Source organism: Schistocerca gregaria, chromosome X, assembly GCF_023897955.1.
Source record: "Schistocerca gregaria isolate iqSchGreg1 chromosome X, iqSchGreg1.2, whole genome shotgun sequence".
NCBI lineage: Eukaryota > Metazoa > Arthropoda > Insecta > Orthoptera > Acrididae > Schistocerca > Schistocerca gregaria.
The window spans coordinates 68,950,540-68,977,692 of NC_064931.1; the positions used below are offsets into that span (position 1 = coordinate 68,950,540).

Sequence of the window (27,153 nt, forward strand, 5' to 3'; positions counted from 1 at the left end):
CCGTAGTTATTACCGTTGATTGTTGTAAGGCATCCTAGGAAAGGCGGCTGGCAGTTGCGGATGAAGCGGCTGTCGCCAACCCTGAAGTTGTCGCAGAGCTCGATGCTTGTATTGTGCCGGGAGCGGACGTACGCAGCTGTCTCCCACTCCCGCGACACGCACACGTAGCATTGGTTGGCTCTCCCCTCTGCAACACAACACACACACGCTGTGTCAAACTCTGAGCACGCTCCTCTTCTGATACGAAGCGAACTAGCGACAAGACGAGTGGGTTGCTCTCCTTATTGTATTGTATTGTATTGTATGTTAGTCTCGCGGTTCTAGGCGCGCAGTCCGGAACCGTGCGACTGCTACGGTCGCAGGTTCGAATCCTGCCTCGGGCATGGATGTGTGTGATGTCCTTAGGTTAGTTAGGTTTAAGTAGTTCTAAGTTCTAGGGGACTAATGACCACAGCAGTTGAGTCCCATAGTGCTAAGAGCCATTTGAACCATTTATTGTATGTTAACCGGGGATCTAGAAACGACGGAGAGGCTGCGTCCCCGCCGCAGCCGCAGTGGTCCACAACCCCACGACGACTACCGCTGTCCACTTCACCCCTCCGCCGCCCCACACCGAACCCAGGGTTATTGTGCGGTTCGGCCCCCAGAGGGCCCCCCAGGAAACGTCTCACACCAGACGAGTGTAACCCCTATGTTTGAGAGGTAGAGTAATGGTGGTGTACGCGTACGTGGAGAACTTGTTTGCGCAGCAATCGCCGACATAGTGTAACTGAGGCGGAATAAGGAGAACCAGCCCGCATTCGCCGAGGCAGATGGGAAACCGCCTAAAACCATCCATAGACTGGCCGGGTCACCGGACCTCGACACAAATCCGCCGGACGGATTCGTGCCGGGGACCGGCTCTCCTTCCTGCCCGGAAAGCCGGCGTTAGACCACACGGCCAACCGGGCGGGCTGCTCTCCTTATTACTTGCATACTTTCCCTATATGCATTCCATCTTTAGCTGTGGAATCTTTCATTTTGGTGTCCTGTACGCAAAACGTGGACACAGTCTTAAAACAACAGAAATATGCCACTAAAAATAACATAAGATAGTAAACGAACTCTCAGTAAAAATATATTAAAACGGCTGCGGATTCTAACTGGACCGTGTGAGGAAGTCTACCAATTTGTTAAGCACATTGAGAAGGACATCAACATTTGTCTCAAAAAAATGGTTCAAATGGCTTTGAGCACTATGGGACTTAACATCTATGGCTATCAGTCCCCTAGAACTTAGAACTACTTAAACCTAACTAACCTAAGGACAGTACACAACACCCAGTCATCACGAGGCAGAGAAAATCCCTGAGAGAAAATCCCTGACCCCTCCGGGAATCGAACCCGGAAACCCGGGCGTGGGAAGCGAGAACGCTACCGCACGACCACGAGCTGCGGACACATTTGTCTCACAGAGAGCAGCATTCGTGATCGTGGAGCAAGAGTAAAACTTAACTTGCATTTACCAAGAGTAAATAAAAAAAGACAACGTTTTCTACAACGAAACAAAATTGTACAATAAACTACCCAAGCATATTAAGAACTAAAATTCAAATACTTACAGAGTCACTTAAAGGACACCTCTAAAACAATTCGTACTAAAACGTCAAGTATTATTTATAGAACACAGAGCAGCAAATGATAAGAAATTAATATAATTAATAATAAACAACTGGCGTTCTACAGTAATTGTCATACTTTAATGGAATTAACTTTATAATACTATGCTCAGGATCTTTGACTGAAAGTTCAAACTTCTTTACATTTTCTTGGGCTCACTATCTCATAAAGATAATAATACTGTATGCACGAATAAATAAATTTTTAAAATAATTGTTACTTTTTCAATTAAGATACCATTTCTAATATCATTACACAAATGATCTATGGACGATAAAGTAACGAGGGTATGAAGGAGAATTCTTGCCTGGCAGTGATAGACTGTGTACTTTAGGTCAAAGATACATCTGCCCCCCCCCCCCCCCCTCACACACACAGAAGAAACAGGTCCTTTCGTTTCTTCGCCTGATTAGATTCAGCTCCCTTTCTGACAAATTATTAAAACGTTCAGTTACTACATGTAGTTGTCACTCGTGAATCAGCTAACGCCAAACGAGTACGATACAATTTGCCAATGGTGAATGTCTCCGTGGGTTCTTATTTTGACCTTAGGCTCTGGCGTTCTGTTTTGCTTTAACTATTGCTTTTGATGTCTTTTGGAATTTGAGGTTAACATATTTGGGAGTCAAATGCTCTTTAATACACATACTCGATCACGTATGTGATATACACTCCTGGAAATTGAAATAAGAACACCGTGAATTCATTGTCCCAGGAAGGGGAAACTTTATTGACACATTCCTGGGGTCAGATACATCACATGATCACACTGACAGAACCACAGGCACATAGACAGGCAACAGAGCATGCACAATGTCGGCACTAGTACAGTGTATATCCACCTTTCGCAGTAATGCAGGCTGCTATTCTCCCGTGGAGACGATCGTAGAGATGCTGGATGTAGTGCTGTGGAACGGCTTGCCATGCCATTTCCACCTGGCGCCTCAGTTGGACGAGCGTTCGTGCTGGACGTGCAGACCGCGTGAGACGACGCTTCATCCAGTCCCAAACATGCTCAATGGGGGACAGATCCGGAGATCTTGCTGGCCAGGGTAGTTGACTTACACCTTCTAGAGCACGTTGGGTGGCACGGGATACATACGGACGTGCATTGTCCTGTTGGAACAGCAAGTTCCCTTGCCGGTCTAGGAATGGTAGAACGATGGGTTCGATGACGGTTTGGATGTACCGTGCACTATTCAGTGTCCCCTCGACGATCACCAGAGGTGTACGGCCAGTGTAGGAGATCGCTCCCCACACCATGATGCCGGGTGTTGGCCCTATGTGCCTCGGTCGTATGCAGTCCTGATTGTGGCGCTCACCTGCATGGCGCCAAACACGCATACGACCATCATTGGCACCAAGGCAGAAGCGACTCTCATCGCTGAAGACGACACGTCTCCATTCGTCCCTCCATTCACGCCTGTCGCGACACCACTGGAGGCGGGCTGCACGATGTTGGGGCGTGAGCGGAAGACGGCCTAACCGTGTGCGGGACCGTAGCCCAGCTTCATGGAGAGGGTTGCGAATGGTCCTCGCCGATACCCCAGGAGCAACAGTGTCCCTAATTTTCTGGGAAGTGGCGGTGCGGTCCCCTACGGCACTGCGTAGGATCCTACGGTCTTGGCGTGCATCCGTGCGTCGCTGCGGTCCGGTCCCAGGTCGACGAGCACGTGCACCTTCCGCCGACCACTGGCGACAACATCGATGTACTGTGGAGACCTCACGCCCCACGTGTTGAGCAATTCGGCGGTACGTCCACCCGGCCTCCCGCATACCCTCTATACGCCCTCGCTCGAAGTCCGTCAACTGCACATACGGTTCACGTTCACGCTGTCGCGGCATGCTACTAGTGTTAAAGACTGCGATGGAGCTCCGTATGCCATGGCAAACTGGCTGACACTGACGGCGGCGGTGCACAAATGCTGCGCAGCTAGCGCCATTCGACGGTCAACACCGCGGTCCCTGGTGTGTCCGCTGTGCCGTGCGTGTGATCACTGCTTGTACAGCCCTCTCGCAGTGTCCGGAGCAAGTATGGTGGGTCTGACACACCGGTGTCAATGTGTTCTTTTTTCCATTTCCAGGAGTGTATATTTGATACCTTACATGGTACTGCAAATTTTTCAGATCTTCTCCTTTACGTATAAGGAAAATTTTTGTGTGTGGTGACGTAGCTGACAAAGTACTTTTACCTGGAAATGACAACTCTACTGTTATATTTTGTTTGTTTGTTTATGTAACTATGCAACTTTTACAAATAGTTTTCTGTTGAGGGCGACCGCAGCTGAAGTAATCCACGTTTCTGAAATAAACTACTTTCAACCGTATATGAACTTTTACAGGAACGCGACCAGTTTCGCGATGTCAGACAACATATTCAGGTGTACATCTAGAAAATAGGAAACGTACAATCGACGTTACGATAAAAAACAGATACCTATCGTAATAACCTATGCTCTATGACCACCAATGCGAAATACGCACCCTGATACGAGTGGGACGGGGACTCAACCTTCTCAAAATAAAATACTATTATGCACAACAGGCAGGTTGTCATAGTTCGAACAGACAAGCTTAAAAACTGACACGTTAAAAGAGCGTTTACCTAGAATGAAAAGAAAATAACACGCTGAAGTACACTCCTGGAAATAGAAAAAAGAACACATTGACACCGGTGTGTCAGACCCACCATACTTGCTCCGGACACTGCGAGAGGGCTGTACAAGCAATGATCACACGCACGGCACAGCGGACACACCAGGAACCGCAGTGTTGACCGTCGAATGGCGCTAGCTGCGCAGCATTTGTGCACCGCCGCCGTCAGTGTCAGCCAGTTTGCCATGGCATACGGAGCTCCATCGCAGTCTTTAACACTGGTAGCATGCCGCGACAGCGTGGACGCGAACCGTATGTGCAGTTGACGGACTTTGAACGAGGGCGTATAGTGGGCATGCGGGAGGCCGGGTGGACGTACCGCCGAATTGCTCAACACGTGGGGCGTGAGGTCTCCACAGTACATCGATGTTGTCGCCAGTGGTCGGCGGAAGGTGCACGTGCCCGTCAACCTGGGACCGGACCGCAGCGACGCACGGATGCACGCCAAGACCGTAGGATCCTACGCAGTGCCGTAGGGGACCGCACCGCCACTTCCCAGCAAATTAGGGACACTGTTGCTCCTGGGGTATCGGCGAAGACCATTCGCAACCGGCTATGGTCCCGCACACCGTTAGGCCGTCTTCCGCTCACGCCCCAAAATCGTGCAGCCCGCCTCCAGTGGTGTCGCGACAGGCGTGAATGGAGGGACGAATGGAGACGTGTCGTCTTCAGCGATGAGAGTCGCTTCTGCCTTGGTGCCAATGATGGTCGTATGCGTGTTTGGCGCCGTGCAGGTGAGCGCCACAATCAGGACTGCATACGACCGAGGCACATAGGGCCAACACCCGGCATCATGGTGTGGGGAGCGATCTCCTACACTGGCCGTACACCTCTGGTGATCGTCGAGGGGACACTGAATAGTGCACGGTACATCCAAACCGTCATCGAACCCATCGTTCTACCATTCCTAGACCGGCAAGGGAACTTGCTGTTTCAACAGGACAATGCACGTCCGCATGTATCCCGTGCCACCCAACGTGCTCTAGAAGGTGTAAGTCAACTACCCTGGCCAGCAAGATCTTCGGATCTGTCCCCCATTGAGCATGTTTGGGACTGGATGAAGCGTCGTCTCACGCGGTCTGCACGTCCAGCACGAACGCTGGTCCAACTGAGGAGCCAGGTGGAAATGGCATGGCAAGCCGTTCCACAGGACTACATCCAGAATCTCTACGATCGTCTCCATGGGAGAATAGCAGCCTGCATTGATGCGAAAGGTGGATATACACTGTACTAGTGCCGACATTGTGCATGCTCTGTTGCCTGTGTCTATGTGCCTGTGGTTCTGTCAGTGTGATCATGTGATGTATCTGACCCCAGGAATGTGTCAATATAGTTTCCCCTTCCTGGGACAATGAATTCACGGTGTTCTTATTTCAATTTCCAGGAGTGTATTTTATACTTTACATGGTTGTGGTTGTGGTTCCCACGATGTTTGGACGCGCGCGGAAATGTTTGAAACTTTCACGGTATGTACGTGGTGGCGCTAGTGCGCTCCGGGACACACATGAGCACACTGATTCACAGTGTGGCTCTACACGACAAGGCATTTGGAGGGTTGCTGACCGCCGCTTCCTGGTATGAAGTGAGTTTTATAAGCCATGGGCCTTCAGTGTTGCTGGCTGCGGCTTTTTACCTTTTCTTGTTTTCTTATTTGTTCTTTTAATTATCGGTAAACGCGCATGTAACATGTCAGTTTTTCAACTGATCAATTTGAACTACGACGCCCTGATTGTGGGGGGTAACAGTATTTTATTTTGAGAAGTTTCAGTCCCCTCCTTCCCTTATCGGGGCTTTCACGTTTTACTGACGTGTGAGTATTTCATACTAGTTGTAATAGAGCAGAGATTATTAGGTTAGGTATTTGTTTTTTATCATAATATCGATTGAACGTTTCGTATCTTGAATATGTACACCTGAAAATGTGATATTACATCACAAACCGGTCGCTTTCCCTTAAAATGTGGAACTTTTATTTCCACGTAAAAATAGTTTAGAGTTACAAACTCACAAACAAAAAAGTATCCTTATAAAATGCTGGAGAAGTTCCTAATGAATACTCAGTTTCGACGGAGTTTCTTTCAAACTAAAGCGCTGTATACGTTCATAAGCGACTGAATTAGAGACACCTATTTAGCAGGGTGCAGCAGTCCGTTTCTCCCTGATGACGATGGCAACGAAAAGTGTGGTGGGCTCCACGAGACAACGAAAGCCGCCCACGTACGTTGGAGGCTGACCGCAGCTGAGTACAGGCAGCGCACATTCCGCTGAATGGCATCCAAAATGTGCCCAGTCGGGTTCACGCTGGAGGATTTGCTGTCCAACAAATAGCCTAAGGACTTGGAAAATTCTTCACATACAATTCGGGAGCGTTCGGGATGACGCAGTGTCTTTCTGGTGGTGTGGAATGCTGAAGGCGAATTACTGGATGCTTACGACTAGTGCTCATACACCCTGCCCCTCCCCCCCCCCCCCCCCCCCCCACTTACTGTAACAAGTGGAACCCAAAGAAGATGATGCCGTATGGTGTGGTGTTGGAACCGTCCGACTCAATTCAGCAGTCACTGTGGACGTCGGTTCATCAAAGGGTGAACAAAAAGGACCGCACCACCATCATAGCAATGGGATGAGCCCAAATTTCACTAAGTAACTGAAATGAGTTCTGCATTAAAAATTTACAAACAACCTGGAAAATTTGTATTAAGAACTGAAATCGGGAGGAAAGAGTGCACTAGTGTTCAGTATCAGGTTTCGCAGGCGATCGAGTCTCAATAAAGTTACAACTCACTCCGTTGCATTGCCGCAATGCCCTGTGCGGCTGGGAGTCTTTATTTTCTTCCTGCCTCTTTCCCATCCCGTTTCCCTTCCATTCCTTTCATCGCTATTATTCGGCCGAGCCCGTGAGTCAGCAAGGTGACAGACAGCCTTGGGAATGGGGAAGCGTAGCCCTACATAGACAGTTCAGCCCAACACATATTCAAGAACTGAAGTCCTATTGTGATGATCTTGCAGTGCAGAAATTTGAGTGAATTGGACACGTACAGCAACGAATGGAATCAAGACTTCGACGACTGAAAGCTTCGTACAAAAAACAAAAACTCAGTGATGGTAAAGGGTTGCATGGGAAGGGAACGTTAACTGACAAAATACAGAACTATCATGGAATAGCTATGAAGCAAAACATACACAGTGCCGATGAAATGAAGGCTGTTTGGACTCTTTTTCTCATACTTTTTCAACTGATGAAAGTCCCCATTATTACTTGTGTCCCAAAGGAGAAAACATCTGGTGTAATTACAACGGAGGATTGCTACCTGGTGAAGTGTTCACTCATAAACATGGTCTGCCTGATGTGGTAGTGGAAGTGATAAAACCTATTTCCACAGACTAAGCAGCATCTGAACTGTTGAAAACGTGTGTCCATGGAAAAACTCAAAACCCCAATGAAAGTGTAAACAGTGTTTATATGGTCAAGAATCCCCAAAAATGTGTTTGTTGCAATAGAAACTCTTCACTTTTATGTGTATTATGCTGCTTCTACTTTCAATGCAAAGTACTTCGAAATATGGGAATGAAGATAGATTTCAACATAGTACGAACGATACTTGCTTTGGACAAGGAACGTCTTCGAGCTGCTTAAAGGGCTGTAAATAGCCCAGAAATACAAGCCAGAGTAGAGAGGAGCAGGAGCTTGCAGAAGACGAAGATAATTCTTGCTATTGACCTGGAATTCACTAAAAAGGTAATCCAAACTTCGTCGCTCGATTCCCAAGTTTTATTTTTTTATACAAATTACATTTTTTCTCAGGATCTACCAATCCAATTAGTTTCAAAATTTCAGGAAATGTTACACAGTCCCTTCTGCGTAACTTAACACAGCCTTTTCCCTAAAAACATTTATACTGTTGAATTTATAAACAAAAATGGCACAACAGATAGTGAATTTTCATTACAAGACAAAAAATTAATATCTCACAACTGAATTCAAATTTTTAAAAATACCCGAGTTAATTTGTAGCCAATACGCCAGTAAATAACCTGTAAAAATTTCAACCTCGTAGCTCAAACACTTTCTGAGAAAACATATAATTTATAAGCGCTATTTTAACATTGGAAAGACAGGGCTTTCCGGAGCCCCGTAAGAGATCGTATTTAAGGAAGACGGTGTACCTCAATATTGTCAGTCACTTGTAGGAAATAGTGCTGCTGAAATCACGCGCCAGGAACCTCTTAAGCGAAGAAATGGAAATAAAGCCAGAGTATTGGACTGCATTATTTCTAGTACCACAGGCACGTAGTCTGAAGCAATTTTCGGTAACTAAAAAAAAGAGGAAGATATGCCGCAGCACGTTCCAGATGTGCTGCAATTCAAGGTAAATGCAAAGTTATCTAGATTTGCTAAGTAAATGTTTTATCAGTACTGAGGCCCTAAAAGACTGATCGCATAATAGCGAAAAGACGTAAATTCATGTGAACAGTACACCAAATGCAGCTACGTGATATAACATGTTTATTATCCTTGCTGGCACATTGTATTATTTGCAGAATGTCATACAGAAAACGAAGATTCAGCATTGGTGCCTTCAAAAAGTGCCAAGAGTGTGTGTGCGTAGTGGGCGGAGGAGGAGGAAACTGTCGGTGAAGTTTCCATGTATCCGTTAGCGTAAAAACGAGCTGAGAGACAATCACTTCTGACTGGTGGAACTAAAGAGCAATAACTTACCCCAGAGTGTCGCAGGTGGCATGGGAAGTTCTATGCATACCCGCCTACAGTGCCTCTAGCGAGAGGGTATTTAGTAGAGATGCGCTTATCATTACCGACAAACGTGATGGAATATCTACGGACGATGTCGATGAACTGCTCATTGTGCACTGCAATGTCACTGTAGATTTCAGATACATTCCCATAAATCCTGTTTTCTTTACCGTAAATTTCTAAGAACTTAACTCCTTGTTTCAGAAATAAATTCATCCAGAAGGTCGTTAACTGTGTTACGAGAAGAAGCATATTGCTTTGTTTAATTGAAGCAAGAAAGTTTTCAATGAACTTCGTATGTCTTCCTTGTCTGGATTTCGCGTTCCTTTATTACTTTAAATTTCAATTTTAACAAATATTTTTGCACACAACAGATAACTTAGTGGCTCTAGAGTACAAATGTGATGTATATTTTTGCAGCTATGTAAGAGCAGTGGTTTCTAAACTTATTCGACCTTGACTCCTATCACAAAAATTTGATATATACGACTCCCCGCCTGTATTTATGTTCTTGAAAGTTTCGTCGGGAGGAAGATGAATTTCAGCTAGCAAATCGTAAAGGGTATCGAAGCGCTCAGTTTTACTGGATTTCAAACAAATTTCCCAAACTGTAAGTTTTTTAATAAATGATTCGATACCGTGTTGCACAGTACAAAGGTTTGTGTTTGGTCCCTAAAATAATAAATTTCAACTGTCGATTTCTTTAAAGAAAGGTGTGCCAAATAAACAGCAGTCTGAAGCCAGACTTCGCCTTGGGAAAGGTTTAAATGGTGAAAGAATGATGAACTTCATACAATATGAGAACGGTTTCGCTGTGAAATAACCACCTAACTCCCGTCTGTGTCAATAATTGTAAATACTTGCCATTTACTCATATACCGGGTGATCAAAAAATCAGTATAAATTTGAAAACATAATAAACCACGGAATAAAGTAGATAGAGAGGTAAAAATTGACACATGTTTGGAATGACATGGGGTTTTATTAGAAAAAAGAAAAAAAAAACAAAGTATTGCTAGACGCGTGAAAGATCTCTTGCGCGCGTCGTTTGGTGATGATCGTGTTCTCAGTCGCCACTTTCGTCATGCTTGGCCTCCCAGGTCCCCAGACCACAGTCCGTGCGACTATTGGGTTTGGGGTCACCTGAAGTCACAAGTGTATCGTGATCGACCGACATCTCTAGGGATGCTGAAAGACAACGTCCGACGCCAATGCCTCACCATAACTCCAGACATGCTTTACAGTGCTGTTCACAACATTATTCCTCGACTACGGCTATTGTTGAGGAATGATGGTGGACATATTGAGCATTTCCTGTAAAGAACATCATCTTTGCTTTGTCTTACTTTGTTATGCTAATTATTGCTATTCTGATCAGATGAAGCGGCATCTGTCGGACATTTTTTGAAGTTTTGTATTGTTTTGGTTGTAATAAAACCCCATGTCATTCCAAGCATGTGTGTCAATTTGTACCTCTGTATCTACATTATTCGGTGATTTGTTCAGTTTCCAAATTTATACTGACTTTTTGATCACCCGGTAGTATTGCAGAAATTGGATAGATAGTAGGACGCCATTTAATAAAATTAATTACTTTCACAGCGTCGTAAGGTACCAAGTTTTTCCACATGCATGTACCAATACATTGATTTACCAAATGCAAGCAACGGAGGAGATTTAAGGAATCATTTTGTTTCTGATGTTGCAGCCTTCAATTAATTTAATATAAGACCAAGGTGAAATACTGTATCGGTAAATAATGTGCGAACTAAAAAACTGCTTACAAACGGGCCACATAAGTTTCGTTTTGTGCGTGGCGGTCGCCCGGCTCGAGCAGCCCAGGGCTGTAGCGGCTTCACCAGCTGGCCGGGCAGCTCAAGTTGAGGCTACGGTCGCGCAGGCTCCACGCACGCCTCTGCCGTACACAGTTTTCATTCTCCTAGGAATTTTAACTGGAGCCACGTTTTCTGCTGTTAGAAACTCGATTACATCACGCTGTTTCTCTGGTGCCGACGTAGTTTTGTTACACACCGCAATGTTACACGCTACCATTCGGAGCCCTCTAGCAGCAGAGGTTTGCAACTTGCATCCGGGAAGTGGGAAAGTCGACCGAGTAATATGCGTGACATGTAATACCTCAGCCGATAATGAGAACAGAATATAAAATTGGAGGCATTACTTTTCAGCATGCCCTCGTACTTGGATCGGAGACGACGCAGACGCTACTTACATCTGTGGAGCGCGTAGAAACGTAGTTCAAACGACTTAACTGGTTCACACAGTGACAACCGCGATACGACACAGGTGCCATTCTCTGTCTTATCGCCCGGTGCGACACGGAATGCTGGTTGCTTCACGTATTTATATCGTAGATAAACGGGGAGGGAAATTTTTCGAGTCATCTGCTCTGCCTAAAAATTGATTTATGTATACGTAGCAATGCTCCATCCGCCTTTGTATTTAGTTTCTCAGTAAAACTTCTACCTTTCGTGTAAAAAATTAAAAACCACTGTTTCTGGATTCCCGTGTGTTCTCTGCTATGCAGTCTTTCTCATTCTACACTGCGCAACACAAAATTACAGGATCACTTTTTCGAAAACCGTAACTCGCTCTCATTGCAACACACAAGTTTGACATTTGGATCATGGGGGCCCACGATCTTCCTTTGTAATGATGCAAAGGCGTGGCGTCCTACGACGTAACCTTAGCGCTCGACGAAGCTTCAAATGGTTCAAATGGCCCAGAGCACTATGGGACTTAACATCTGAGGTCAGCAGTCCCCTAGAACTTAGAACTACTTAAACCTAACAGACCTAAGGACATCACACACATCCATCCCTGAGGCATGATTCGAACCTGCGACCGTAGCGGTCGCGTGGTTCCAGACTGAAGCGCCTAGAACCGCTCGGCAACATCGGCTGGCTGACGACGCTTCAAAACGGCAAGGTGTCGAAACGTGTCAAGACAACGCCACACCTCACAAGTTCACGTGACGTGTGATGTTCGTTCACGATGTCACATTACCACCAAATATAACCGCAACTCTCTCCAGTGCCTGTCATACGATGGGGAGGTCGCCACAGCCCCTCGACCCTTTGCGAAGGCGGTCAGAATCGCGACGCCTAGCGTTGAAATCACGCACTTTTCTTACGAGTGGCCCCAGGAAACATTTCAGACATACTGAACTTCAGAATCGACACGAGAAGGCCTCAGGAGGTGGCATAAAAGCACGTCAACGGAACCACCTCTTTCAGTGAGGTGTTTACCTCCTCACATGTCGCGATCGAAAACTACAGTTCGCAGTGCGACGGCCAACACAAAGACGTTCTCGACAATCTATGATACTGTGACATATCTCTGACGTTCCAGCCCTTCTCTAAGGACATTGTCGGATTATAACCTCATTCAGCGTGACCTCACTCCTTTGGAGTGCAGAGAGACAACAATTTTTGCTCTGATATACAGGGTGGAACCACAAGGGACCGTTCAAAACAATTCTACGAATCTTGAACGTGATACGAAGCAGCGAAGTGTTCTTATGTTTTCTAAGTGTTTCTGTTTCACGCTTTCCTATGGAGTGATAACGGAGGTGTGCGACACTGAAACATGCACGTATAAAATGGCAAAATGTCCCTGTTATACCTCCCAGTTCAGCTACCCCCAGTGGTTCCGGCCCACATTTGCTGAAAATTTTAAAAATGTGCGTTTACAGAGAAAACTTGCAGAGTAAAGCTAGGCACCTGAAAGTAGGCAACCACTTGACACAGCTCTGTTGACGGTTGCCTGCCTCGAGACGCCTAAGATTACTTTGAAGGTTTTCTCTATGAAGGACCGTTTTTAAAAATTCTTAATAAATGTGGATTGGTGACACAGAGGCTATCGCCGAACTGGAGGGGACTGGGGGAGGAGGGGCTTAAGGGACTCTTTGACATTGTATTCACCCATGTTTCAATGTCGCACTCCTGTGTGATGTCGCCACAGGAGGGTGTGAAACATGAGCACAGATAAACCTAAGCACCCTTTGCTGCTTCGTATCATGTATCATGTTCATGAATTGTTTTGAACCTTCCCTAGTATTCCACTCTGCACACCAGAGCAAAAATTGTGGTCACACTGCACTCCTAAGGCTGAGCTCACGTTCAGTCACGTGATGTCCGTCGAGAAGGGTTGAATCGCCCCAAAGGTGTCAACAGTGCCACAGGTTGCCAAGAGCTTCGTTCTGTTTCTCATCGCACTTCGAACTGTCTTTTCCCAAAAGAGAAATGTGTGGGAATCAACATCCCAAGGAAATGAATGGTTTCGTTGACGCCATTTATACGACCGCATGAGGCTTCTTCGTTTAGATTCTAAGTGGCGGTGTATCCGAAATGTTTCTCTCAGCCACTCATTAGAAAACCGCGTGATTTCAGCGCAGGGCGTCGCGGTTCTCATCTCTATCGCAGAGGTGCCAAAAGAAGGGGTGAAATGTGGGCAAGAGTGGCTGTGACGACCTTCCCACCGTGTAACATGCTCACGGTGGCGATGGCCAGGGTTTTGGTGAACTTTGGCGCCAAAGTGACATCATTAACCCAAGCTACACCTCACATGAACTTCTGAGCTCTGGAATTTTTCCGCATGTGTCGATGCCTGAAGTTTGAAGTGTGGACGAGAGCGTGGGCGACCCCGCAGGGCGTTAAGCATTTGCACCGTTACAGAGGTAGGTTGCAGACGCCTTTGAGCCAAGTTTCAAACTTACGTGTTGCAATGGGAGACAATTACGAGGTTTCATAGAAGCAATTCTGTTGTTCAGTATATTCTGAGGAAACTATTCGATAAAAAGTGATGTTTTTCATATTATAGACTCATTTCACAGACTGATAATAAACTGCTCTTCTTTTCGCCATTGCCCTTTGTTACTGTGCTACTTGGAAGTTAAGTAAAACGTGGTGCATATTTTGGAAAGTTTGCATTACAAAATGTAGTTGCTGGCTAATTTACATTTGCTGCATTACCAAACGTACTGAAATTGTTTTTAACGCTGGGACAGCCATACCCCTTTCCAGTCTCGAGTAAGTACCTGACATATTCGGAAGTTGTCTGCGACGAGCCTGGCAGTGATGCAACATATGCAAGACTATTGTCACTTGTAGTATCGTCCCTATGGGAAAACGAGTGTCGCACGGATAACCATGGTACGGCGCCAGCTTTATTGCAACGTGTCATATCCTGTCACATCTGTGAGAACTGCGCTTAATCTAATACACTCTAGGAAAATGAAGTAGAACATAAAAGCGCTATTGTTTCTTTTTCAGATAGCATATTTAACAGGAAATACTGAAAATATCTCGCTCCGAAATCACTTAAAAGATCATACCGTCGATGAAATTATGGGCACATCCTCTCGAAAATTCCTGGCGTTCTGCAAATAATTCTTGCGGCTTCAAGAATTCAGCGGTGCTGCCCTCTTTTTTGCGTAACTCCAGAACAGTGCAAATTCAATCTACCGTTACCAACAAAATTTCACTGCTTCCGGCGTCATCTAATCTGCTATGAGATATTCAAGCAGTGTGCTAATGCTCTGTGTATACATCCCTCAACTCCAGCTACAAACGGTAAGCCGTTTATATACGTTGTACTGCCGATAGAACATAAACTGTGCAGATCTGGAAATGTTACTACCCCACATTTTGCTTGTACTTGACAAACAGCGTAACACTGAATTTGGATAGGTTTAAGTAAGCAAAGATGTATTGAAAATAATTAAGTGTAAGTAAGGTATAAAATATTCTTGTTGCTAACAGTGGCAAATTTATGTAAAAAAATTGAGTGTGTTACACTGGTAATTGTGTGTGTGTGTGTGTGTGTGTGTGTGTGTGTGTGTGTGTGTGTGTGTGAGAGAGAGAGAGAGAGAGAGAGAGAGAGAGAGAGAGAGAGAGAGAGAGAGAGAGCGTCGACTACTACAACGTGTTCAAGTTCAGCGCGTAACTCCCGAGGGCTCCCTTCAATTTCACGATTTATAAAATTCAAGTGTACACAGGAACATGGGAAAGATAAATTTGTGTTTGCACCTCAAAGTGTGTCACTATGCACCAAATATATTTTCTCATTAATGACTTATCCCACGTACGTAGATGTATAACATTTCACACTATGGTGCCGGCGCAAACTCCGGGTTTGGTTCTGAGGACTGGAAGAGCAGTTTATTGCCACACAGACGCCCTCCCCCCTCCACCGCCCCCCCCCCTACCACTCACACACGCACAGACCATATATAATTTGCCGTCACCCTCACTGTTAAAATGCCACAGATGCATTAATAAAATAATAATAACAATAATAATAGTAATTTGTGTAATCAATGGCAAATCGCTTTTGTACAAATTCCAAGACTTGGCAGTTTGAAGAAAAAAGCCATTTGAAAATTTGAGAAATGCATGTCATTTAATTATTTCAAGTCAGTCGGAACAATCTGTCAGACCTTAGGCAGTGCCATATTTTGTACGATATAAATCCGAAATGTTGACTGACTTTCATCAGTGCTTCGCTCGTACTACTACTGTGAACACTGGTGCAGAGACTATTTAGTTAACGTTCTGGAGGATGGAGGGGGTCGGAGGGTAGGGGTGGGGAAGGGTATCACAACCCCCTCAACACCCCCAGCCCCGTCCCTTGGACTGTGCACAGTAATTTCGCTATATTTGGCAAAGTAGGGATTAATTCTTACCATTTTAGCTCTCGTTTTCATATTTAATTAAAAGAATGACATTTATATGAATCTTAACCTTCAACGTGCAATATGCATCAGTGCTTACGGATCCTTATTACTGTCAGTAGTGTCAACATTGCTGGTACAATTATGTGGAAGCTGGAAATTACGGACTTCGTGTGACCCAACATTAGGATACCGTCGGGTTTGTGATTAGACGAGCTGAAAAGCTATTACCGAACGAACTGCGTATCTCCTGTCGGCGTCCGAGAATGCTTACGGCTCCTCCTTACTGTCGAAATTGCTAGTGTAGTAATGAGGAAGCTGGAAACGTCGCACTTCGTGTGACCCAAAATTAGGATGCCGTCGGGCTCGTGATTAGACGAGCTAAAAAGCCATTACCGAATGAACTGCACATCTCCTGCTGGCGTCCGAGAACGCTAAAAAGCGAAAGCGGGCTCGTGCGAGCGTGGAGCGCCGACCTTGCTGCACGAGATGAGTCGTGATTACACGCGGAATTAATTACGTAGCCGGACGTCACACTCAATTCCGGGGTCCAGCGCGCCGCTAACTCGGTCAGAGTTAAGGCCAGCGGACCGTTCATTGCCTCGTCCTTAACCTCCGGGACACAAATTTTGTGTCTGATTACCTCGGCGTGGAGAGGACGTTAAACACCAAAATAAGCACCGGACGCTTTCGTCGTAAAAGCCAGGGTATTGATCGTGGCCGAGATATCACGTCGCCGGCCTTGCATGATGCGCCAGCGGCTAGCAGCTGGGGGGACAAAGCGAGCCGACCTAAGTGCTGTGCAGCCACACACGCGGGGTCCCCAGCTTGGCACGTTTCCTTCACACCACGAAACCAGTGCGAGTCGGTTGTGAATTCAGAACTATCCCGGAAGGATAGTCTTCCACAGATGTAATTTACCCAGTGCCGCAGGGAATAACGCCAGGTCCATAATTGTTCATGTTGAATGAGGCTATGAAAGCGACAGAAGCCCAACCTAAAATATCTGCGTACTGAGGCCGATCATACATTGTACAACTGCAATGCCAGAAATTTGTTTGTTCTCCCACAGATTATGAAATTCCTTTATTTTCACACCAATATAAGCATACCGGTAAAAAAAAAATTGTCACCGCAGGAGACATCCATCTAATACCACGCAACACAGTATCTGGCCATGTTAATGGCCTAAGTTCGTCGAGCAAGAGGGTCCACAAGCGTCTTCAGATCTCTGTCTCCTTCAGCATGACAATGCCAGACCATGCACGAGCGCTGCGACATCTGCAACAATCCGACGCCTTGGGTTCTCATCATCCTCCATACAGCTCCGACTTGGGCCCATCCGATTTTCATTTGTTTCCAAAACTTGAATAACACTTTCAAGGACTTCCTTTGATAGTGATGCAGCGGCGGAAGCAGAGGTGAAGTTGTGGCTCCGTCAACAACGTCAATCTACAATACAATATCAACTAAATGGTCTCTCATTGGAGGAAATATGTTCGTCGGCAGGGTGACTATGTTAAGAAATAATTGTGTAGATATGATGAATAAAGATACAGAATATTAAAAACGTTTGCTTTATTTAAAAAATCTTTAAGATCTTTCACATAAAAAATTCGGTAGCATTACTTTTCAGCACGCCCTCGTAGATTCCACAGAGCTACGAAATTGTGAGAATGCTGACTGTTCTTTCCGTTCGCCTTTCAAAATAGTCACAGAGATGTTCTACGCGATTAAGACTGGCTGCTTTAGTGATACAGCGCCTGAGTGTTCGTGCAAACCCTGTGAACACGGCTGATCTTATTTTTGAAGGCCGGAAGACCGACATACTTATCGTGGACATGTAGAAGAATGGCTAACAGTTAGTCACCAAGAATGTTTATTTTAACATCTTCGTGCATGTTCGGGATAACCTGCACGTGGAAATGGTACGAGGAACGCCCCTAAAGGATCACAAAAGCGCTTCTACCCTCGACTACTAGCTGCACCCACTTCCTAATAAACGCCTCATTCGGATGTCGGTGCATTCGGGGCCTTGAACCATTTAAAAAAAAAGAGCAAAATTGTGACTCCTTCAGACAGATAACGTCCAGCTTCTGTGTTGTTTAGACTACTGAAGAAGTTTAGCTTTATGAGCCGCTGTGAGCACTGACGTATTGCGTGTTACCAGACTCCAAATGTCCATAAAGTGCAGTTCCCTTCGCCACGTTTGCTCGGATACTGGTCGAGATGAACCTAGGTTCATTGACTGGTCCCTGTCGGCTAGAATGTTTTTACGACCACAGATCTTACGCCAAGCTACGTGCTGCGAGTTCACGCGTTGGAAAGTCCGTGTTGATATATTGAAATATCTGGCGACTTCATTGGAGGTCCAATGCCAGCCACCACAGATGAGCTTTGGGAGCATGTGAATGCAGCATGGATGGCTATGTCACAAGACGCCATTCGCACCTTATACACGTCGATGCCATCACGCATGGAACAAGTTATCAGGGCCCATGGCGGACCCTGTGCCTACTAGACAACAGGACACATGCTGGACCGACGTGACTGAAATGCTAATCATTTTCTCCGAATACGAACGTCCTATCTCTAGTAGTTCAAGATGTTCTGTTTTTTTCTGAACATGAGTGTAAAAAATGCTTTGCTTAAGTATTTTGTCCTGTGTTATGTAATCATCATGTAATGTTTGCTCTTAACTTCTGTAAGCTTTGTGTATCCATTAATCAGGGAACAACTACGAGATGAGCAAAATGGAAAAGACGACATCTAAAAATTATTATAATCTATAAGAGAGTGCTTCCCTTATGGTTCAAATGGCTCTGAGCACTATGGGACTTAACTTCTGAGGTCATCAGTCCCCTAGAACTTAGAACTACTTAAAACTAACTAACCTAAGGACATCACACACATCCATACCCGAGGCAGGATTCGAACCTGCAACCGTAGCGGTCTCGCGGTTCCAGACTGTAGCGCCTAGAACCGCTCGGCCACCCCGGCCCGCACTTCCCTTATGTCAAAGTCGTGAAATGGAAACCACAGTGAGTATCTGATGAAGCTTCCCACAAATGTGTCTCTAGTACGCCCGTAGATGGCGTCAGCCGCTCTTCTCAGTTCTGAGCGCACAGTAAGCGCGTAAAAATGTCAAGAAAATAGTGTTTCTCGCCTAGTATGGATGCCTGCCGACAGATTTCGCCCGACTTCATGCAATCCCACTTAATATAACTTTCATGCAGTTCCTTCTTCCTGACAGTTCTCGGCCGTACACAGCAGAGGCAATGAGTACGCCCTTGCAGCGTTTTCGATGGGAAGTACTGACCTCACGGCACGGACTCGGTTGCCTCTGATTTTCATCTCTGCTCAAATGAACTGGCTATGATGACAACATTGTGGAACAGATAACGAGCGACAGACCAGTGTAGAAAACTGTCGGAAAGCACAAGAGACTGCCTTCTTTGACGAGGGATTTGGAAAGTGGGTACAGCGAGCGCTACGACAGGTGTGTAAGTCGGAGCGGCGACTATGTGGAGAAGTAGCTCGAAGGTGCAGCTAAATGTTACAAATAAAACAGTTTTGGTTTTCACTACGGTTTTAATTTCGCGAACGATCGTTCCTTACTTCCCGAATATCTGTCGTATTTTTGTCTATCTTTACGGTCTCTACATGGTCGACTAGTAGGGGGCTTAATAATGTTCGTTGCTGGAGTTCCTAAGCATGAGTCCGAAAAAGTAGGCAATTTGAGTAAAGTGAAAGTTTCCAACGATTCTGCACACTTTAGCTATGTCCCTCCGTAGGCTGAATAAATTATTTGTGACCCATTTGTATTGAAAACACATTGCATTTTTCCACTCTCTTACCAATAAAGTGAAATCCGCCATTTACTCTACCATCTTTGGAGTCTTGTGCATGCACAACTACAAATTATTTGTGACCAATCCGTATTGAAAACACATTGCATTTTTCCACTATCTTACCAAGAAAGTGAAATCTGTAATTTACTCTACCATCGGTGGAGTCTTCTGCGTGCACAACTGCAGGGACGGATTTCTGACTGGAAATGGAGGAAAAAGGTCCTATGTGTTCTGGCGTAACCACAAGCGCCGGGACGAAGGTGAAGAATGCAAGAGAAGAGAAGGCGGTGAGAGGACGTCGGCCAATGGCGCGCTGATTAGGACCGTACATCGACAGGAGGAGAATATAAGCGCCGCTCCTGCCGGCATTGGCTGCTCAGTATTCGGACAAGCCTAGCAGTGAGTGCTACTATAGCAGTTAATAGAGATCCGCAAACTGAGTGACAAACTTGTATGAGCATTGAATATAGCAAAGAACTCTGATTTATATTGGGTGTTAAGTATTGTCAATCTTCTCATTTGTAATAAAACTACTAATTTTATTTGCTTGAATCATTGTATAGCATTCCGAACCCAACATCCTTTAGTCACCCTATAAGCGACGGGTGGGCAGGACCCCACACTGTAAACATGTTTCCGGAAATGGACGGTGTGCGTGCAAAGGCAACGAATCGTCCTGGAACACAATACACAGCTGCATCGCACCCACGTCACAACAGATGTCCAAAGTGGCCTCCATGGGATGCAATGCACACGTTGTCATGCAGGAGACACATAATCGTACTATGGCTAACAACATTTGGCGGAACACTTGGCTGGAGCTTGTATCAGAGTCCGTCTCAATATCCTGTAGAACCTGGACCCCCAAATGTGATGTACGCACAATTTGCCTCCACCCTGCAAGTTCGTCAGTCTGAAAGGACCCCTGATCACAGTAACTCCCAAAAAGGGCTTGACGTGTTGTGTGATGTGGTTGGTGTCTGTGTGGGCACTTGTTATGGTACAGCTGTGCTCCCTCTCGACCGTTTCCATCTACTTGGTCGTACACAAACAACATCTCGGCATGTGATGCTTAACAGTACGCAGTCTGCAATACACAAGGAGCACACGGCACGTGGTCAGAGGAACTTTCATTCGCCAGAGCCATCTACCGTGGCAACGATGCATTTCTGCGCACATGTTCGTAGGACCTTTTTTTCTCCATTTCCAGTCAGGAATCCGTCCGTGAAGTCTATCGGTTTTATTAACGCCGGACGTTGTGGCCGATCGGTTCTAGGCGCTTCAGTCTGGAACCGCGCGACCACTACGGTCGCAGACTCGAATCCTGCCTCGGGCATGGATGTGTGTCATGTCCTTAGGTTAGTTACGTTTAAGCAGTTCTAAGTTCTAGGGGACTGATGACCTCAGATGTTAAGTCCCATAGTGCTCAGAGCCATTTGAACCATTTTTTTTTAAATTAACGTCCACCCTGTATATTGGTACTATGCAAAACACTGTGATGTGAATGGCAGAGGTCGTTTCACATTGTATGTTATTAGGGCAATTTCCCGTTCAAGTCATGAATGGAGCAGGAGGGGGGGGGGGGGATGGGGGATACTTGCTTAAGCTCCTCTGCGAGAGCTATAATTAGTCCAGTATTTTGTTCGCAATTCCAACGGAAATGATATGTAGAACGCTGTGGTACACTCCTAGATTATGCACTCAAATCTGCTTCTCAAAACTTTGTAAGTAGGTTTTCACGTGATACTTTGTGTATATCTTCAAGCGTCTAGCAATTTAGTTTTTTGAGTATGTCCGTGAGGGTCTCCCGTTGGTCAAACAAACCTGTGGCCACTCGTACTGCACTTCTTTCTATCCATTCTACAGCGCCTGGTAGTCCTATCTGGTACGAGTCCTACGTACTAAGCAACACTCTAGGATATCTCGCACGAATGTTTTGCAAGCTGTCTCCTATGTAGACTTGTTTCGTTTGCCTAGTATTCCACCAACGAACTGAAGCCTGCCACTTGCTTTACCTACACCTGAACCTCTGTGATCATTCCGTTTCATATTCCTACAAATCGTTACTCACATATACTTCTATGAGCTGACCAATTCCAGCTGTGACTCACTGCTATTCTAGTTATAGAATACTACATCTTTTTCGTTTTGTAAAATGCAAGATTTTACATTTTTAACATTTAAAGTGAGCTGCCACTCTCTGCACCACTATCGTATCAACATCTGACTGAATATATGTGCTATTTTATCCAGACAGTACTTCATTGTAGATAACTGTACCATCCTCTAAAAGTCGGAGATTACAATTAATGTTATCTGAAAGGTCATTAATATACAATGTGAACAGCAAGGGTCCCAGCACACATCCCTGGACAAGCCTAATGGTACTTCTGTCGATGACATTCCATTCCAGATGAAATGCTGCATCCTTCCTACCAAGATATCCACAGTCCAGTCATAAATTTCGTTTGATACCCTACACGATAGTACTTTCGGTAATAAGTGTACATGTAGTAGTGAGTCGATTGCTATCCAGAAGTCGAGAAACACTGGTTCTACCGAACTGCTTTCACCCACTGCTGTCAGGAAGTCATGTGAGAAAAGTGTGATATGTGTTACAAGTGACTGATTTTTCCGGAATTCACGCTCGTTGACGTGGGGATCTTTCTATCAAGTTACATCATTATGCTGGAGCTCAAATACGTTCTGAAGTTCTGCAACAAATGGAAGTCAAGCATATTGGACGGTAGTTGTGTGAATCACTTATGCGATCTTTCTTGTAGACAGGAGTGATCCATGCTTTATCCAGCTACTGGACAGGGATTTTTGTTCTAGATATCTACGATATATTTTGTTTAAATGAGTGGTTTAATCAGGTTCATTCGGTACACAATCTGACAGGTATTCCATCGGGCCATGGTTCTTAGTTCAATTTTCTCAACGCAACTGACACTCATACAAGGTGTTCATAAAAGTGTCGAACAGTTTGAGAGGTGATAATATTCATCGAAACAAGCAAAATAACTCCAATAACCATGGATCTGGAAATGCATACTATCTGAGTCCAATAAACATGGGTCCCAAAATGATAACTTTATGCGATAAACACGCGTTTATAGGAGTTCAACGTGGCGTCCATTGATGACAAAGCACCCTTCTGCACTCCGGTGTAAGGCTCTGAGCACTATGGGACTTAACTTCTAAGGTCATCAGTCCCCTAGAACTTAGAACTACTTAGACCTAACTCACCTAAGGACATCACACAGATCCATGCCCGAGGCAGGATTCGAACCTGCGGCCGTAGCGGTCACCATCTCTAGTGAACCCTGCCTCATCGGTAAATAAAATCTTGGATGTAAACAATGGATCTGTGGCACACTTCTGCAACAGCCATTGACAGAGTAGCCGTCTGCCATGGAGATCCTATGGCCATAGAGCCTTAACCCGTGTTAGATGATATGGGTACAGCAACTGTTCATGAAGTACTCCCAAGTTAAGAGAGTAAGACACGCCTTCTGCTGCTGCTAATCATCGTACACTGGTTCCACGGGTTTCTTCTACCGAACGTACCACACGCACTTCCATGTCAGGCGTGCGGGCTGTGCAGGGCCTTCCACTGTCAGTCTTCCGAGGTGCAAGGCTACCTGTGTCCCTCAGACTCTGGAAAAGTCTGCCGAGCAGCTTATCAGAGGGCGCTCTGCGCTGTGGATATTTTTAAGCTACAGGGCACGGGCTCGCAGGCTACATCAGTTTGCTAAACCATAGCAGAATACTATATCCGCGGTTTCAACTGTCGAGTAGTAGGCTTCCATTGCGAACAAGTGGTGGAAGAGAGAAAATGTAAATGTACTACACCATTTGTACGTACTAACAGCGCAATAACAGTAAACACATCAACCAATCCGCGTTTGGGAAAGATAAAAGAGACTGCTACGGTGCAGGTTCGAATCCTGCCACGGGCATGGATGTGTGTGATGTCCTTAGGTTAGTTAGGTTTAAGAAGTTCTAAGTTCTAGGGGACTGATGACCTCAGATGTTAAGTACCATAGTGCTCAGAGCCATTTGAACCTTTTTTTTTTGGGTAGAGTAAGACGTCATAATACTCTGCCGACACATTTGACGGAGCGCCAATCGACTGCGCTAATATCCGCAACCGAGCATCACCCAGACCTTTCTATAAACACGTGTTTATCTCGCAAAGTGTACGTTTCCGGACCCACGTTTATTGGACTTACTTCTCTTGTTTCGATGAGTACTACCTACTCAAAGTATTCACCACATTTTTTTAACATCCTGTGTAAACAGGGTGAGTCAGGAAGAATGGTACTTACTTTGAGGGGTGATAGTATTAATTCTGAACAAAAAACTTCACATGGACGTATACCCAATTCCGAATGGTTTCCGAGATACAGCACATTAAATATCACTTTTGTAGGTTTTTTTGAATAACTCGAAAACCGGACCCTCCAGTGAAAAGGTGTCGCAGTACAAAATTAAACTACAGTATATTAAATTTCCTACAAAGAAGGTCCTATTCATTTTTTTCACTAGAACTAATGGGTTGTGCGAAAAGAGCGCGAGAATGTTGAAAAACTCGCTCGCCGCGCTTGCGTTACAGATTGCGTAGTTTTTGTAAACCAATTTGAGGTTTACAATGTACCACAGTAGTGTAGAGCAAGTTGAGACGAACAGTTTGAGATGGGACACTTGTGGTCTAAGTCGGGAAACTACCTCAAATTAGCCTACAAAAACCACGTAAGCTATAGCGCATGAGCGTCGAGCGAGTTTTTCAACATTCTTGCGCTCGCTTCGCATAAACCATCAGTTTTAGAGAAAAAATGAATAGCACCTTTTTTGTAGCAAATTTAATATAGTTTAATTTTATATTGCGACACGTTTTCGCTGGAGGGTGCTGTTTTCGAGTTATTCAAGAAAAATGTACAAAAGTGATATTAATGTGTTCTATCTCGGAAAACATTCGGAATAGGGCATACATCCATATGAAGTTTTTTGTTCAGACTCACTAATACTATCGTCTCCCAAAGCATGTGCCTTTCCTCCTGACTCACCCTGTATTTCATCTTTGGCAATACTCCTGGATTTTCTTTTGTGAAGTAACATTTGAAAATGGAGTTCAGCATGCCAGCTTTTGCTTCGTTACACGCAGTTTCAGTTTTTGTCTTACCCACAAGTGTCTGGACACTAACTTTGGGACCACTAACGGCTTTTACATGCGACTAGAATTTTTTCGGGTTTTGTGACAGATCTTACGATAATACTGGAATCTGCTCCTGCCGCCTTTGATACCTTCACGCATGGCACTCTTGACAGCCAAACTCGTTTCACGCAGAATATCTCTATATTTGTTTTTTTTTAATCTAGTATGGAGTAGTATGTTTCTTTTAAAGTTTCTTCACAGTGAGTTTATACTATGGAGGGGCCTTCCCATCATGAATTGTTCTAACAGACACATAAATTATCTATCTTTTCAAATTTGAGGTACAGTTCTTCGACATGATCCTGTCCAGATTTACATGTTTCAAGCTCCTCACTGAGATATGACACAAATGTCTCTTTATCTAGTTTTCTGAACATATAAACGTTGCTACTTGTTCAAGTTGCTCTTCGAACTTTGGTAATCACGGTTGTTGCAAATGCGTCACGCTCACTGATACATGTTTCGATATGGACATCCTCAAAGTGGTCAGGTCTGTTTGTTGCTACTAGATCCAAAATATTTCCATCATTAGTGAGCTTCCGAGCTACCCGTTCTAGGATTGCTCAGAGAAAGTATTTACTTATTTTTCATAGGATGCCTTGTCATGCCTACCCAATTGATTGTTAGACTATGAAAGTCTCCTCCGATGATGACAATATGGTTGAGGAAGTTACGTACTAGCGAACTAAAGTCTCTTCTAAAGTTCAAATAGCTCTGAGCACTATGGGACTTAACATCTGAGGTCATCAGTCTCCTAGACTTAGAACTACTTAAATCTAACTAACATAAGGACATCACACACATCCATGCCCGCGGCAGGATTCGAACCTGCGACCGTAGCAGTAGCGCGGTTCCAGACTGAAGCGCCTAGAACCGCTCGGCCACAAGTGCCGGCTTCTTCTAAAGTTTTCGGTTACTTCTGGCGTGAGTCTGGTAGTCGATAAAGAGACCGAGTTATAAGTTTATGTCCATCATCCATACTGAGTATTATCCACACAATCTCTCATGCAGTTTGAATTTTTATCTCGGTGGATTTAATTTTCTTGTTTGCTGTGACAAATACACAAACTACATTTCCCATCAACTTATCGTTTCGATAGGCATTCAGACACAACAGGTGAAGTGAGTCTTACTAGCTCAGTTTCTGCTTCAGTGGAAGACAGTAGCTGGGACTTGTTGGACATAACACTCTGGGTTCTTCCTGGTCTCCGAATTCCCTGCTCAGGGCGCCTGGCCCTATAATCGATACGGTACTCATACTCGAGTGGACGAGTTGTCACATATCCTGCGCTTCCTAAACAGGAGACAGTATCCACAGGGGATGGTAGCGCTTTCGGTACCTTGGCATTTCTGGCGCATAACCCTAGGGAGACATCAACACATATCCGTTCACAGGAGCTTTCAGTCGCTTGACAGTATTCTGGGCGATTAACAGCTGTTCACTGACATCAGATACCTCACCCTTGAGAGCAGCATTCGTAGTGAGGCTGCACTGTGGCAGGTGCAACGCTTTACAGAACAGTAACAAATACCTTTAAAGTAAACTTGCTGAGTCTCTTTTAATTTATGGGTCTTTGTGGCCTTTCCACTTCATATCGACACTCATTATTATTCCCAGAAATTATCTCTTATAAATGCTCTTAGTTATGGGTATTAATCTTATATTCGGAGGCGACTACATTATTTGATGACATACAAAAATTTACATTTCTCTGACATTCTTAGTACCAGACTCTAAATTTTTCGAGATGTTCCTGGATGTTACTACATTTTCCTCTAAAAACGCAGCCTGTAATTGCAACTTGTACCCTTATAATATGAACAGAAGCACTCTATCGCACTTATTCGGGACATGCCCGAAAATACATTACCTGACAAAAAAGTAAAGCAACCAGAAGACACGATCGGATGTCAACACAACTTTGTACACGTACACACCAGCAGCGGGAATGTAACTGCTTAGAGCTGCATTGCTCTGTGACGGGTAGTACGGCCACCACAGTGCATTGGTGTTGTTACCAAGTCTAGTAGGGTATCTAAGGGGCTCGAACAGCGTCATATGTCGTACGATCACTACGAAGGACTCGGAGATGACGCGTAGTCGTTATCAGTAATCGACGGAATGTTAAATGGGTCACATTTGGCCGGCTGGTCGAATCGTGCAGTATCCGGAAGACAACGGCCCGATGTTGGAGTTCATGGGAACGTGAGGTCAGGCATACTCGTCATCAAGGCTTTGGTCGATCACATCTGAGTGCTACAATGGAGGATCTCCGTACTGTACACCGAGCACGCGGCATGCCCTTCACTACTGCGCCTGCCATCC

At 45.1% G+C, this 27,153-nt stretch overlaps 1 protein-coding gene across 1 annotated transcript in view; it reads right to left on the reverse strand.

The window, feature by feature from the left end:
- The window catches only part of LOC126298342 (uncharacterized), a gene marked incomplete in the record, with an annotated part of 1,034,705 nt that overhangs the window by 171,884 nt on the left and 835,668 nt on the right, over positions 1–27,153 (reverse strand). Inside the window, 1 exon segment of the mRNA XM_049989638.1 lies at positions 14–187. Within this exon segment, the coding sequence (XP_049845595.1) occupies positions 14–187 (174 nt within the window).